The sequence below is a fragment of the Syngnathus floridae genome, unplaced genomic scaffold (assembly GCF_059516105.1).
Source record: "Syngnathus floridae isolate MCC-2025c unplaced genomic scaffold, RoL_Sflo_1.0 HiC_scaffold_67, whole genome shotgun sequence".
NCBI lineage: Eukaryota > Metazoa > Chordata > Actinopteri > Syngnathiformes > Syngnathidae > Syngnathus > Syngnathus floridae.
The window spans coordinates 3,507-17,436 of NW_028284096.1; the positions used below are offsets into that span (position 1 = coordinate 3,507).

Here is a 13,930-nt window from a genome sequence, read left to right on the forward strand (position 1 = left end):
AGGCTAAATGTTAATGTTTAATTTCATTCCTTTAGGTTCCACGGTGTTTGTTGGCTGTATGTTTTCCACTGCAAGAAGAGGCTCGTATCATTGACCAGCAGGAGCTACAATGGTGAGTACCCCTTTCGTCTTCCATTTATGTTAAACACTTCCTATTTCATGTCTAACAGTACTCGATTTAACAAATAACCATAAATAAATACAGTGTGGACAGTCACGTTAACATATGTGATTATCCTGCCTAATATGTTTATCACAAATATGTCACTAATCACTAATATGTTTATTTGTTTATCACAACACCTTTGGACCTTCAGCAATCGATTATTTCCCTTCATCTACATAGAGACAGAACGATGGTGTCTTAAACATCTCATTTCACCAAATAACTTCACGCAGGTGGATAACGGCCGTCTCGGTCACGCTATGTTGCGTGATGCAGTTTTGAAGAACCAAATGCATTTATTCAATGAATAAGTCAAGCTAGTTCTATGTTTATGATGTTGTAAGTTACGGTACCGATTGAAGTTGAGTTCGAAGCCAGTGGAAAACAGCGCTGCGTTTGTGCTCTCCAGGTACAAATGTTGTGATCTCTGACTGACGACCGGGCGAGACTCGAGTAAGAGATGTCCAAACGAGCTCCGGCAGGGCGGGCCAAGGCGGAGCGAACGGACGCCCTTCAGGCCGCCAATGACGAGCTGAGAACCAAACTGATGGACGTCCAGTTAGAACTTCAGCAGGAGAAGAACAAGGTGAAAACCTCAACAGACAGACACTGCCTGCCTCCCTGCCTGCCTCCCTGCCTGCCTCCCTGCCTGCCTCCCTCCCTCCCAGTTTTCCCGATGTAGATTAGACATGCGTGTGCCATGACTGTGTCAGCCTACATCAACAAATGCACCGAGGACGTCAGCACCACTAAGAATATCATCACCCGGGGCAACCAACGACCCTGGATGACTGAGGAGGTACGTCAAACGCTACGAGCGCGGAACTCTGCCTTCAAGTCTGGCGACAAGGAGACACTGAGGACAGCGAGAGCCAACTTGAACCGTGCCATCAGGATAGCGAAGCGAGACCGCAGTCGAAAATTTCAGGATCGTTTCCACGACGTCAAAAACATCAGGAGTATGTGGCAAGGCATACGGGCGATTACAGACTACAACTCACCCTCCCCCCCCCCCCGGTGGGTGTAGTTGATGTTGACTTTCTAAATGGTCTAAATAACTTCTTTGGGAGGTTCGAGGCACTAAACGGCACTCCAGCAGTTAAAACTGTCCCCCATCAGGAAGAGGAGGTACTCTGCCTTGACTCCGCCGATGTGTTGAAGACCCTGAGGAGAGTCAACCCCTGTAAGGCCCCTGGCCCCGACAACATTCCTGGGCGTGTGTTCAGGGAATGTGCAAGTCATCTGGCTGGGGTCATCACAGACATTTTTAACACCTCGCTGGGCCAAGCCACAGTGCCGGCGTGCTTTAAGACTGCCTCCATCATTCCGGTGCCGAAGAAACCTCAAATCACCTCATTTAATGATTACCGGCCTGTTGCACTGACTCCGGTTATGATGAAGTGCTTCGAAAGGCTGCTTAAAGGTCACATCGTTTCCAGACTCCCCCTATTATTTGACCCGTTCCAGTTTGCCGACCGGCAAAACCGCTCCACTCAGGACGCCATCTCCTCCGTTCTTCACCTGAGCCTGGCTCACCTGGAGGAGAAGAACACCCATGTGCGGAGGCTGTTCCTGGACTTCAGCTCAGCGTTTAACACCATCATCCCACAGCATCTGGTAGGAAAATTGGAACACCTGGGCTTCAACACCCCCCTTCGCAACTGGCTGCTAGACTTCCTCACCAACAGACCTCAGTCAGTCCGGGTCGGACAGAACACCTCTGATGTCATCACCCTCAGCACAGGCTCCCTTCAGGGCTGCGTCCTGAGCCCCCTGCTGTGCACCCTGATGACACACGACTGCGTCCTCAGGTTCACCACCAATCACATCGTGAAGTCAGCAGACGACACAACGGTGGTGGGGCTCATCAGAGACAACAACGACCTGGACTACAGAGAGGAGGTGGAGCAGCTGGTGGGCTGGTGCAGAGAAAACAGCCTGATCCTGAATGAGGAGAAGATGAAGGAGATCATCGTCGACTTCAGGAAGAAACAGCCTCACCACGCTCCACTGATCATCAACAGCTCAGCTGTGGAGGTGGTCAGCACCACCAAATTCCTGGGGGTCCACATCACAGAAGACCTCACCTGGACTATGAACACTACGGCACTGGTCAAGAGGGCACAGAAGCGCTTGTACTTCCTGCGGAGGATGAGGAGAGCCCACCTGCCCCCACCCATCATGAGGACGTTCTACAGGAGCACCATAGAGAGCATTCTGACAAGCTGTCTCTCTGTGTGGTGTGGAGGCTGCACCGCCTCCGATTGGAAGAACGTGAGGAGAGTGGTGAGGACAGCAGAGAGGATCATAGGGGCTCCTCTTCCCTCCATTCAGGACATTTCATCTCAGCGCTGCATGTCCCGTGCCCGTAACATCATCAATGACCCATCACACCCCCACCATGGACTGTTCTCCCTGCTGCCCTCTGGGAAGAGGTTTGCAGCATCCGCTGCAGGTCCACCAGGTTCTGCAACAGCTTTTTCCCTGCTGTCATCAGACTGTTGAACACTAGAACTGTTGAGCTCTAAACTGAACTCTGCATCACACATTCACAGAACTGTACTTTATGACACTACGGACCTCTATCTTGCACTATCTCGCACTACCAACTTTACTGAACTTGTATAAACCCTTTAAATAGAAGTTTAATACATGGTTTAGCATTCCTCTGCACACTCTTGAATACTGTTTTGCCTACTTGCACTATTGCATAATTATCACTGCTGCACTTATTTTTAATATATATATATATATATATATATAGTATATATGTATATATATATTCATAGGATATGTTACTTCTATTCAACTGCAATATCACTACTTTGTTGTAAGACGTATGCAACGGAATTTCGTTTTGTATGCACCATGTGCAGACAAGATGACAATAAAGTTTGTCTAAGTCTAAGTCTAAGTCATGTCAGGTCAGCTGTCTGGAGAGAGAGAGAAGTCAGGACCTGCGGGCGGAGCACCACCGTGCCACCGCCGCCATGACGGAACTCAAAAGCAAACTCCATGAGGAGAAGCAGAAAGAGTTAGCCATTACCAGGGAGACATTACTGCGGCAGCATGAAATGGAGCTGATGAGAGTGATCAAAATCAAAGATGGAGAGATCCAGCGACTGAATGCCTTGGTCCTCAGCCTGAGGGACGGCTCCATGGACAAGGTGATCCGCTCTATCCGTGTCTGACTATCCGCACGCCACGTCGGGCTTCGATGCGGCCGCTACCGTATTGTGTAGCTTGTCCCCAGTAAGCGTCGCGGCGCTCCGTTGCGGTCTCAACGGCCCGGTGTGGCGCAATGTCTGCTCAGGTGAGGAGGGGGGGCGCTTTGCTGGCGGAGGTGGAGGAGACGCGGCGGTGTCGGGAGACCGAGCGGTGTCGCCTCCACCAGGAGCGCGGAAGAAGCCCTGGCAGCGGCCCAGCAGGCCTGGCAGTCCCGAGCGGCCGAGCTCCGATCGGCTCATCACCAGCATCGGGAGGAGCTGAGCCGAACCAAGAGAGACTGCGAGAGGGAGATCCGCCGACTGGTAGGACTGATCAGATGCGCGGTGCGTGGCTATGTTCCCAATTTCGTTGTATACCTGCAGTGCAATGACACCTAAGGCATTCTATTCTATTCTATTTCACAAGAAGAAAATGTCCGGTTGCTCGCTTCGCTTTTGTCACAGCAAAGGTGTTCTAGTCGATTCAAGAAAAAAATTGGCCGGTTGCTCTCTTTGTTTTTGTCACAATTCTGGCAAATGAGTTTGCCCGCCTGCCTGAGCGCTCCCCGTTTGTACATCCAGACGGATGAGATCAAGCTGAAAGACAGAGCGGTTAGTGTTTTGGATGAAGCCCTGGGGCCGGCCACGTCCACCGCCTTCAGCTGCAGACTCAGGCTGCCGAGCAGCAGATCGCTGCCCTGAGGGATTCCCAAAGGGCGGGCCTAAACTACCCTGGAAGTGGGGTCAACGCCGCTACTAGCAATCCTCTTTATTGCGTAAGCCACCTCATCACACACTTGCAGTACGCATGACTTAGTTCGTTGCTGGAGGAAGGTAGCACAAAAACAGTTTTGAACTTTGAACGAGTGCTTGTGTGTGTGTGTTGCGGGGCGTTTTCAGTCTCAGGAGGATCGGGACACGCGACGGTTTCATCTGAAAATCGCTGAGCTCAGCGCAGTCATCAGGAAACTGGAGGATCGAAACGCCCTGCTTTCTGAAGAGCGCAATGAACTGGTAATTTATTGACGGCACGCTTGAAGGTTTGCGCTACGTTTGATGCGCGCCATCCAGCGAGGCACCCATTGCGCTTGCTTATTAGTTGAGCGGCGCGGCGAGTCGGTTGCCTGGTAGATGTCTTTTATTGGGAGCCAAAGCCACGATTCCGTTCAAACCGATGCAAAAGGAATGGATACGTTCTGGCCCGCGTGTTGTGCGTCTTTCACATCCCGCACTTCATGCTTGCAGCTAAAGCGACTGAGAGAAACAGAAAGCCAGTTTCTGCCACTCCTGTACAAAAACAAACGCCTGAGCAGGAAGAATGAAGAACTCTCGCTGGTGCTGTGTCGCCTTGAAAACAAAGTGCGCTTTGTCACCCAGGAGAACGAGGAGATGGCAAGCTTGGTAAGTCGACGCGGACAACGGCGGCGTGCCAACAGAGTCCACTGCATTTGTGTTCCACAGAGAAGGCCTAGTTCGCTCAATGACCTGGACCGCGGTTGCGGCCAGCAGGACGGTGAAATGGAGTTCCTTCAAGTTGTGGAGCAGCGGCACATCATCGACGACTTGTCCAAGGTCTTCAGGCAGGCGACTCGGTGCACGTACGGCAGCGCCGCGCTCGCTCGCTGTCGCCAGGAAACCTTTTCCGTCCAAAGCTTGGCCGGCGGCCGCCATCCAAAAAATTGGCCCCTTAAATTCCGACCTTTCAAGCAGGAGCATTGTGCGCACGCGTTTGAACACGCTTTAGACTTGTTTTGCCGTTTTCAGCAGCTCAAAGCTCCCGTTTTGTCAGCGCCTTTGCCACTCGCTGTGCGCTGAAAACGACGGACTTGCCCGGCTGCTCAGCCCGTCAACCATGAGCCGCGAGCGCGACGTCATTGTCCGTAGGCAGCTAGTGGCAAAATGCACCCTGTTAGAGTTGCGCTCGCTCCAACTTATTTTGCAAGAACCACACGGGAGACAAGTAAGTTCTTTTGGACACCTGCAGGTGGAGAGTCCATCCGTTGTACGAATGAAGTCTGACTCTCGGCTCCTGCACGAGCATTTTAATTAAGAGAAACAGGGTGGGTGTAAGAGTGGATTGAATAGAGGAAGCCCTTGACCTCTAGTCAAAACATAGCAAGGGGTGTTTTACAACTTTGTGTAGGAAGGGATAAGCGATAGGGATAAATAGGGGATAAATAATATTATTTATTACAGGTCGCAGTCAAAGTCAAAGCAACACAATGATACGATAAAGATAATCTGGAAAACCCTGACACACCCTGTAGTTGTCACTTTTGGAAAAGACGAGCGTCCCTCCAATCATCGCCGGTGACGTGTTTTTCAGGCTCTGGAGACAGGAGCTCATGTCAGAAATGTCATTGTGAGTCGCGTTTGTTTCTGCGCCGGAGCCGTTCGTTCCCTTTGCATCCAAAGAATCTCAAAGGCGGATTATTTGTGTCGACAGGAGAGAGATTTGCTGCTACGATACCGACGTCGAGAATCTCTGAGGAGGAACAAAGCGTGAGGTCCTGCAAGGTGAGTCTGTTTGTTTGCGGCTGCTTGGTGTTGCGCAAGATGAAATGGCCTTTTTCTCGCTATCGTTCCTCTCGTCGATTCATCGTGAGGTGTCGCTTCAGTTTGTTCAGAGAGATGTTTGCTTCCGCGCCCGCAGGTCATCGAAACATTTTACGGCTACGACGAAGACGTGTTGGTGGACTCGGACGGATCGTCCTTGTCTTTTCACACCGACAGAACCCCCGACACGGAACCCGAAGAGGTAGCCCGCCATTTCTGCCAGCGTATTGGCACCAAACATTCCTCTTCAGCCTGGAATCGGACTCGTCTTTGCGTCGCGGGTGCTTTGTCGCCGGTCTGACTGATTCTGGTACTAGTGCTGTGTTGCATTGGTGTGTGCATGAAGAGGCGGAGCTTCGCTACCGCCAGCTGACGCAAGAATATCAAGCGCTGCAACGAGCCTACGCTCTGCTAGCCCAGACCAGCGAAGGGGACTACGACGCCGAGAAGGAGATCAAGGTGGCGCCCCTTCCCGCAACCCCCGGCCGGGTCGCAGCCTCCCCGTTCTCACCCAGCCTCGGGTGTTCTCTGGTCTGAAAGGAGGAGGAGGAGCCTCCCTCCTCCTCCTTTCAGACCAGAGAAAAGCTGATGGTAGAAATGGGTCACTATCAAAGCAGAGTAGCAGATCTGGAGTCAGCGCTGAAGCAACAAGGACAGGTAAGCTCATCAATGAGCACACCTTTTTCTCAGACAAAATAGCTACATTCTTCAGTCACTCATCCGTCTGGCATTACTGGACCAACCCCCCCCCCCCCCCCACCCCCCCCCGAACGTGGCTGGGAAAATGCGGAGAAAAGCAAATGTCATTTTCCAGTCAACCAAAGAATTTGTGGATGAAAATGACACAACATTCCAAAGCTGTCCACGCGTTTGTCTCTTCTAGAATGTCAAGTGGGTGGAGGAGAAGCAGCTGCTGCGTCAGAGCAATCAGCAGTTGGCGGAAAAGGTGACGGAAAGAAAGGCGCTGGGCGGAGTCGCTTGGCGTCACACCTGTCGGGAAGCCCCGCAGATGAGGTCTGACTGTCTTTTCAGGTCAGGCGGATGGAGGCGGAAGAAGCGCGTCTGAAAGAGCACATCCAGGATATCCGAGACCAAAACGAACTGCTTGAGTTCCGCATCCTGGAGCTGGAGGTGGGAAGACTCGCACAAGCGTGTTGAGGCCAGAGATGTGACGGACGGACGGACGGACGGACGGATGCATGCCTCTGCCTTTCAGGAGAGGGAGTGGCGCTCCCCCGTCTTGAAGTGTCTGCAAGTCCGTTTCCCAGACGGCCTCAGCCCTTTGCAGATCTACTGCGAGGCCGAGGGCGTGAGCGTACGTAAGCCGTCCCTCGCAACCCTAACCTTAACCCGAGGTCCCAGAACACCTTACATTGCTCCTTGCGCCTTTCCCCCGGACATCGTCATCAGTGATCTGATGAAGAAGCTGGACATCCTGGGCTATAACGCCGTAAGTGTATGTCGAACTCCTTATGTTCGCACTCCACGAGACTCGGCGGCTCAAATGTGACTTTTGGAAGGCTTTGCGCTGAAAGAAGCTTGTTGACGCTGTGCCTTTGGGCTCTTGCAGAATCTCACCAACGAGGAGCAGGTGGTCGTGATTCACGCCAGGACCCTTCTCACCCTAGCCGAGAAGGTAACGCGCACGTCCACGCACGCTCTCGCATTCTGCTTATGTGACAGCAGCCTTTCCTCAGTGGTTAGAATACATCAAAGTGACCAAGTCAGCACTTCAACAGAAGATGTTGGACATTGAAAGTGAGAAGGTAGACAGACACGCGACATCAGCCAAGGGGAACTCCGGCAATGTGCCCCAACAATTCTGACCTTGAGCTGTGCTAGGATATGTTCTGCAAGCAGAAGGGCTACCTGGATGAAGAGTTGGACTTCAGGAAGTGTTCCATGGACCAGGCTCATAAGGTAAGCCGCCCTCAAATCTCCCGCCGGACCACTGATGGACGAGGATTGCGGCCCAGAGGATCCTGGAGCTGGAGGCCATGTTGTACGAGGCGCTACCGCAGCGGGACTGCCCCGCCACGGACGGCGAAAAAGCCAGCCACGCTGGCGTGAATGACGTGCTGACGGCGGATCAGAGAGAAGAGCTTAGGAGCGCCGTGGACCAATGGAAGCGAGCCCTGATGTGCGAGTTGAGGGAGCGCGACGCTTGCATCCTCCAAGAGAGAATGGATCTGCTGCACAGCGCGCAACAGGTAAGGGCCCAAAGCCAGCCCGGCACTTACTTGCACGCTTACTGGCTTTTGAATGCCACTTTCCATTTGTCCGTCCTAGAGGAACAAAGAGCTGAAAGAATTCATCGAAGCTCAGAAGAGACAAATCAAACAATTGGAGGAGAAGTTTCTGTTTCTCTTTCTATTCTTCTCCTTGGCCTTCATTCTGTGGCCCTAACACCAGCTGGTGAGTGAGCTCCAGCGGCACCGCACTCGACACCTCCGATACACTGCCAGCCGGTCTCAGACGTTGGCAGACGCTCCGATGCCAACGTATACCCCCCGCCACGGTGACAGAGGCACCGCGTCACACCGGCGCTCATCCAATCAGAAGGCAGGAAAAGCAAATTCACATGCAGGGCACTTTTGAACCAGAAGAGAGCGCCACAAAAAACGGTTGTTGCCCCAAACGCGCACTAAAAAGGGTCAGAATAACAAGAGTCCCACTGGCCAGCCGGGGCCACCCGTCCAGCTGTTTCTTCAGGGGGGAAAAAATTTGGAGTCACCGGTGAGTACATTTTGCATTTAGCTCTGATTTTCTGCTTCTGTCTTCAAGTGTGTGGCATCCTGCGATCAAAGATTCAGCCAACCCCAAAGCGGTTGACCTCAACGTCCCACCACCATGCCTACCAGAGCAGGTGACGTGATGCTTTGGACATCCTTCCGTCTCAGATGCCCAAAAGTACTCTTTGCCACATCTGCGGCAATACGGTGTCTTTTCAAAGGTGCAAATAAATCCAGCGTGGGCGGAACACGCACGTCTTCGGTTTTTCCCGCTTTGTTTGTGTGACAGCTGTTGTGAAAATTTTATACAAATAAAGTTGTATAGTACAGGTTTGGCCAAGCCGCAACTCCCGAACCGCATGCGGCTCTTTTATGTTCATATCAACATTTGTGTGTGTGTGTGTGTGTGTGGGGGGGGGGGTTGTGCGTGTTGGCTTCACTTGAGTTCAATTTGGTATTTTGGTCAAAAGCGCATGTGGTGAAATTCCACAAAGTAGGATGGGCAAACACATTTCTTTAAACTATGAGTGTCAATTGGGCTCTCGAAATGGCAGGGAAAAGATGCACAGCAAAACGAAAATACGTAGATGAACACAGGACGTTTTAATCAGAGTGGGAAAGTTTCTATTTTTTGTTGAACGTGATGGCAAACCATTCTGCCTGATATGTCAGACCTCAGCGCATTTCAAAGATTCAAATCTTCAGCGCCATGCACTTCAGCTCACTCCATGCTAACATTGATCAGGCGTCGAACCCGCATCATCATGCTTAAGAGGTGGCCATGCTAACCAGTGCGCCATTATGTCAACGCATAATAACTAAGTCTACTGGTCAAAACAGCGGTTACTATATGACGTCGCTACGTCGTGGTCACGTGACGCAGACAAGACGTCAATGGACGTGGGCAGAGTTAACTTGTTTAAAAGGGAGTAGGCAGAAGAAATATTTAATTTATTTAAATCTATTTTGAGTGCACACCATTATGCCAATGCATAACAACTGTAAATCTACTAAACAAAACAGCGGTTGCTATATGACATCTGTCACGTCGTGGTCACGTGACATACGTGACGTCGATGGGCGTAACTTTCGCCGGAATTCAAATCCGCGGGGAGAGTTAACTTGTTTAAAAGAGAGTGGGCAGAAGAATTATTTAATTTATTTAAATCTATTTGGTGTGTGCGCCATTATGTCAATGCATAACAACTGTAAGTCTACTAAACAAAACAGCGGTTGCTATATGACGTCTGCCACGTCGTGGTCACGTGACGCGGACGTGACGTCGACGCCTACTTTACATCCCACCGATCACAGGACCCCTCGGCTGCATAACCGTGCACCCTTCCCAACCAATCGGATTTGCTATACGCGAAAACGACGCCAATGGAAAGAGCTTCCGCCCAAATTTAAATCCGTGGGCGTGGCTCGCAGCAGGAAGTAGGAAAATGGCGGCGATGTTGACAAAGACACGGCGGATGGTAACATACGACTAACAAGAGAAATATTTTTATTTTCTGCTTGCAACTGGACCGTCCAGAGCGTACACGGTAAGTACAACTCATCGTTTTTAAAAAGAAGTACTTTTGTTGCCCTGAAAAGCGAGTGAGCGTGGCGTTTGTGGGGGACGTCGAATTTCGACGATTCTTTCTGGTCAACGGTTGTAAATGATTGTGTTGATTAAAAAAGAAAACTTGATGTAACTCTACTTTTAACTGCCGTTTCAGATAGATTTGGAATTGCATCACATCCAATTTTGCCTAGAGCGTACACGGTAAGTAACACTCGTTGTGTTTAAGGAGATTTACGTTTGTAATAGCAGAAGTGTAGCCGCGTTGCGTTGTACGTGTGAATGTTGGTCCGGGCGAAATGTTAATGTTTAATTTCATTCCTTTAGGTTCCACGGTGTTTGTTGGCTGCAAGTTTTCCACTGCAAGAAGAGGCTCATATCATTGACCAGGAGCGAGCTACAATGGTGAGTAGCCATAACATTTATGTTAAACACTTCCTATTTCATGTCTAACAGTACTTGATTTAACAAATAACCATAAATAAATACAGTGTGGGCACTGAAGTTAACATATGTGATTATACTGCCTAATCTGTCACCGAGTAGATTGTTGCAAAGTAATATAAGATCCAAAGTTGTAATTCAGAATAGTTTTCAAAAGAAGGCCATTAGAATTATATACAAGTCTGATTACCCTGAACAAGCTATTAATTAAATCACAAATTCTTCAATTCAAAGATTTGGTAGATTATCAGACAAATAATGTCTAACAGTAATTGATTTAACACATCACGATAAGTAGATTGAGTGTGGGCACTCTCAAGTTAACATATGTGATTATACTGCCTAATCTGTTACAGAGTATGTTGTTGCCAAGTAATGTAGAATAGATCCAAAGTAGTAATCCAGAATAGTTTTGAAGAGGCCATTAGAATGATAAACAAATCTGATTACCTTGAACATGATAACAAGCTAAGTGTTTAATATGTCCTATGAAGTCAAAATTGGGCACCATCATGTGGTGAAATTTGGAATTGCATCACATCCAATTTTGCCTGGGAACAAACAGATTAAATAAATCTTAGTTTTGAATAAGCCACTCCTTCTCAAACAAGTAAACTCTGCCCATTTCGCGCAGTAGATGTTCTGTTAATATCTAGTATTTATACAAAGTCATAATTTAAATTGCTTTCAACCTTCATTCATCGGTTCAACCAACATTACTCGCTCTTATTACCAACTTGTATTGATTTAACTAAGCGTTTAATACTTCCTATCAGGTCTCAAGGCAAGATTTGGCAAAATACAATTTCAGCAAATCCAATTTTGCCAGGGAACAAAAATAGATTAAATAAACTAAATAAGTCTTCTTCCCATTAAATAAATCAGAAAAGTCTGTCTTGTAACCAGTCCTCTTCAAACAAGTAAAGTCTGCCCATTTTGTGCCGTAGATTTTGTGTCTATGCCTAGTATTTAAACAAAATCATAATTTAAACGACTTCTTTCCTTCATTCACTTTGGAAATTTGGAATTGCAGCAAATCGAATTTTGGCAGGGAACAAAAATAGATCAATTAAACTAAATAAGTCTTCTTCCCATTAAATAAATTAAAAAAGTCTGTCTTGTAACCAGTCCTTTTCAAACAAGTAAAGTCTGCCCGTTTTGTGCCGTCGATTTTGTGTTAATGCCTAGTATTTATACAAAATCATAATTTAAAGGACTTCATTCCTTCATTCACTTTGGAAATTTGGAATTGCAGCACATCAAATTTTGCCTGGGAAGAAAAGTAGATTAAATAAATTTAATAAGTCTTACTACTTCCCATTAAATAAATTAAATACGTCTTACTTGTTCCCACTCCTTTTCAAAACAGTAGTTTAAAACGAGGGCCCTTCACTCAATCTTTAACCTCAACCCCGCACGTTGTGTTGTATCTGTGAATGTTGGTTGTGGCCAAATGATAGTTTTCTTTCATTCGTTTAGGTTCCAAGAAAACTTGATGTAACTCTACTTTTAACTGCCGTTTCAGATAAGCGGGTATTACGTCGCAGTCATGTGCCGCGGATATGACGTAATTGCCCGAACCTCCGATTCAAATCTGTTGGCGCGATGGCCGTGAGCCACTGAGCAGCGACGATTATCAACAGAAATATCTTTATTTTCTGCTTGCAACTGGACCGTCTAGAGCGTACACGGTAAGTAACACTCATTGTGTTTAAGGAGATTTACGTTTGTAATAGCAGAAGTGTAGCCGCGTTGCGTTGTACGTGTGAAAATTGGTCGAGGCGAAATGTTAATGTTTAATTTCATTCCTTTAGGTTCCACGGTGTTTGTTGGCTGCAAGTTTTCCACTGCAAGAAGAGGCTCGTATCATTGACCAGGAGCGAGCTACAATGGTGAGTAGCCATAACATTTATGTTAAACACTTCCTATTTCATGTCTAACAGTACTTGATTTAACAAATAACCATAAATAAATACAGTGTGGGCACTGAAGTTAACATATGTGATTATACTGCCTAATCTGTCACGGAGTAGATTGTTGCAAAGTAATATAAGATCCAAAGTTGTAATTCAGAATAGCTTTCAAAAGAAGGCCATTAGAATCACAAATTCTTCAATTCAAAGATTTGGTAGATTATCAGACAAATAATGTCTAACAGTAATTGATTTAACACATCACGATAAGTAGATTGAGTGTGGGCACTCTCAAGTTAACATATGTGATTATACTGCCTAATCTGTTACAGAGTATGTTGTTGCCAAGTAATGTAGAATAGATCCAAAGTAGTAATCCAGAATAGTTTTGAAGAGGCCATTAGAATGATAAACAAATCTGATTACCTTGAACATGATAACAAGCTAAGTGTTTAATATGTCCTATGAAGTCAAAATTGGGCACCATCATGTGGTGAAATTTGGAATTGCATCACATCCAATTTTGCCTGGGAACAAACAGATTAAATAAATCTTAGTTTTGAATAAGCCACTCCTTCTCAAACAAGTAAACTCTGCCCATTTCGCGCAGTAGATGTTCTGTTAATATCTAGTATTTATACAAAGTCATAATTTAAATTGCTTTCAACCTTCATTCATCGGTTCAACCAACATTACTCGCTCTTATTACCAACTTGTATTGATTTAACTAAGCGTTTAATACTTCCTATCAGGTCTCAAGGCAAGATTTGGCAAAATACAATTTCAGCAAATCCAATTTTGCCAGGGAACAAAAATAGATTAAATAAACTAAATAAGTCTTCTTCCCATTAAATAAATCAGAAAAGTCTGTCTTGTAACCAGTCCTCTTCAAACAAGTAAAGTCTGCCCATTTTGTGCCGTAGATTTTGTGTCTATGCCTAGTATTTAAACAAAATCATAATTTAAACGACTTCTTTCCTTCATTCACTTTGGAAATTTGGAATTGCAGCAAATCGAATTTTGGCAGGGAACAAAAATAGATCAATTAAACTAAATAAGTCTTCTTCCCATTAAATAAATTAAAAAAGTCTGTCTTGTAACCAGTCCTTTTCAAACAAGTAAAGTCTGCCCATTATGTGCCGTCGATTTTGTGTTAATGCCTAGTATTTATACAAAATCATAATTTAAAGGACTTCATTCCTTCATTCACTTTGGAAATTTGGAATTGCAGCACATCAAATTTTGCCTGGGAAGAAAAGTAGATTAAATAAATTTAATAAGTCTTACTACTTCCCATTAAATAAATTAAATACGTCTTACTTGTTCCCACTCCTTTTCAAAACAGT

The 13,930-nt window shown here is 47.0% G+C and overlaps 1 protein-coding gene and 1 long non-coding RNA gene across 2 annotated transcripts; both read left to right on the top strand.

The window, feature by feature from the left end:
* The first annotated feature begins 4,018 nt into the window (after positions 1–4,018).
* Positions 4,019–4,696, top strand: LOC148378034 (uncharacterized). The gene is made up of 3 exons (XR_015856229.1): positions 4,019–4,148; positions 4,273–4,386; positions 4,618–4,696. It is a non-coding gene; the product is annotated as an uncharacterized LOC148378034 (long non-coding RNA).
* Positions 4,697–6,471: 1,775 nt separating this feature from the next.
* Positions 6,472–8,142, top strand: LOC148378035 (janus kinase and microtubule-interacting protein 3-like). The gene is made up of 9 exons (XM_088368048.1): positions 6,472–6,585; positions 6,812–6,874; positions 6,961–7,059; positions 7,145–7,378; positions 7,499–7,564; positions 7,626–7,694; positions 7,771–7,848; positions 7,905–8,068; positions 8,139–8,142. Exons 1-9 carry the CDS (start codon positions 6,517–6,519, stop codon positions 8,140–8,142), a joined length of 846 nt encoding a protein of 281 aa, XP_088224174.1. The 5' UTR covers positions 6,472–6,516.
* Positions 8,143–13,930: the final 5,788 nt, after the last annotated feature.

Bases quoted from the DNA above. Each gene is read 5' to 3' on its own strand.
- LOC148378035 (XM_088368048.1), top strand. From the start codon at position 6,517: ATGGTAGAAATGGGTCACTATCAAAGCAGAGTAGCAGATCTGGAGTCA. The intron at 6,875-6,960 runs GTGACGGAAAGA...CTGTCTTTTCAG, and splicing joins ATCAGCAGTTGGCGGAAAAG to GTCAGGCGGATGGAGGCGGA. The intron at 7,565-7,625 runs GTAACGCGCACG...GCCTTTCCTCAG, and splicing joins TTCTCACCCTAGCCGAGAAG to TGGTTAGAATACATCAAAGT.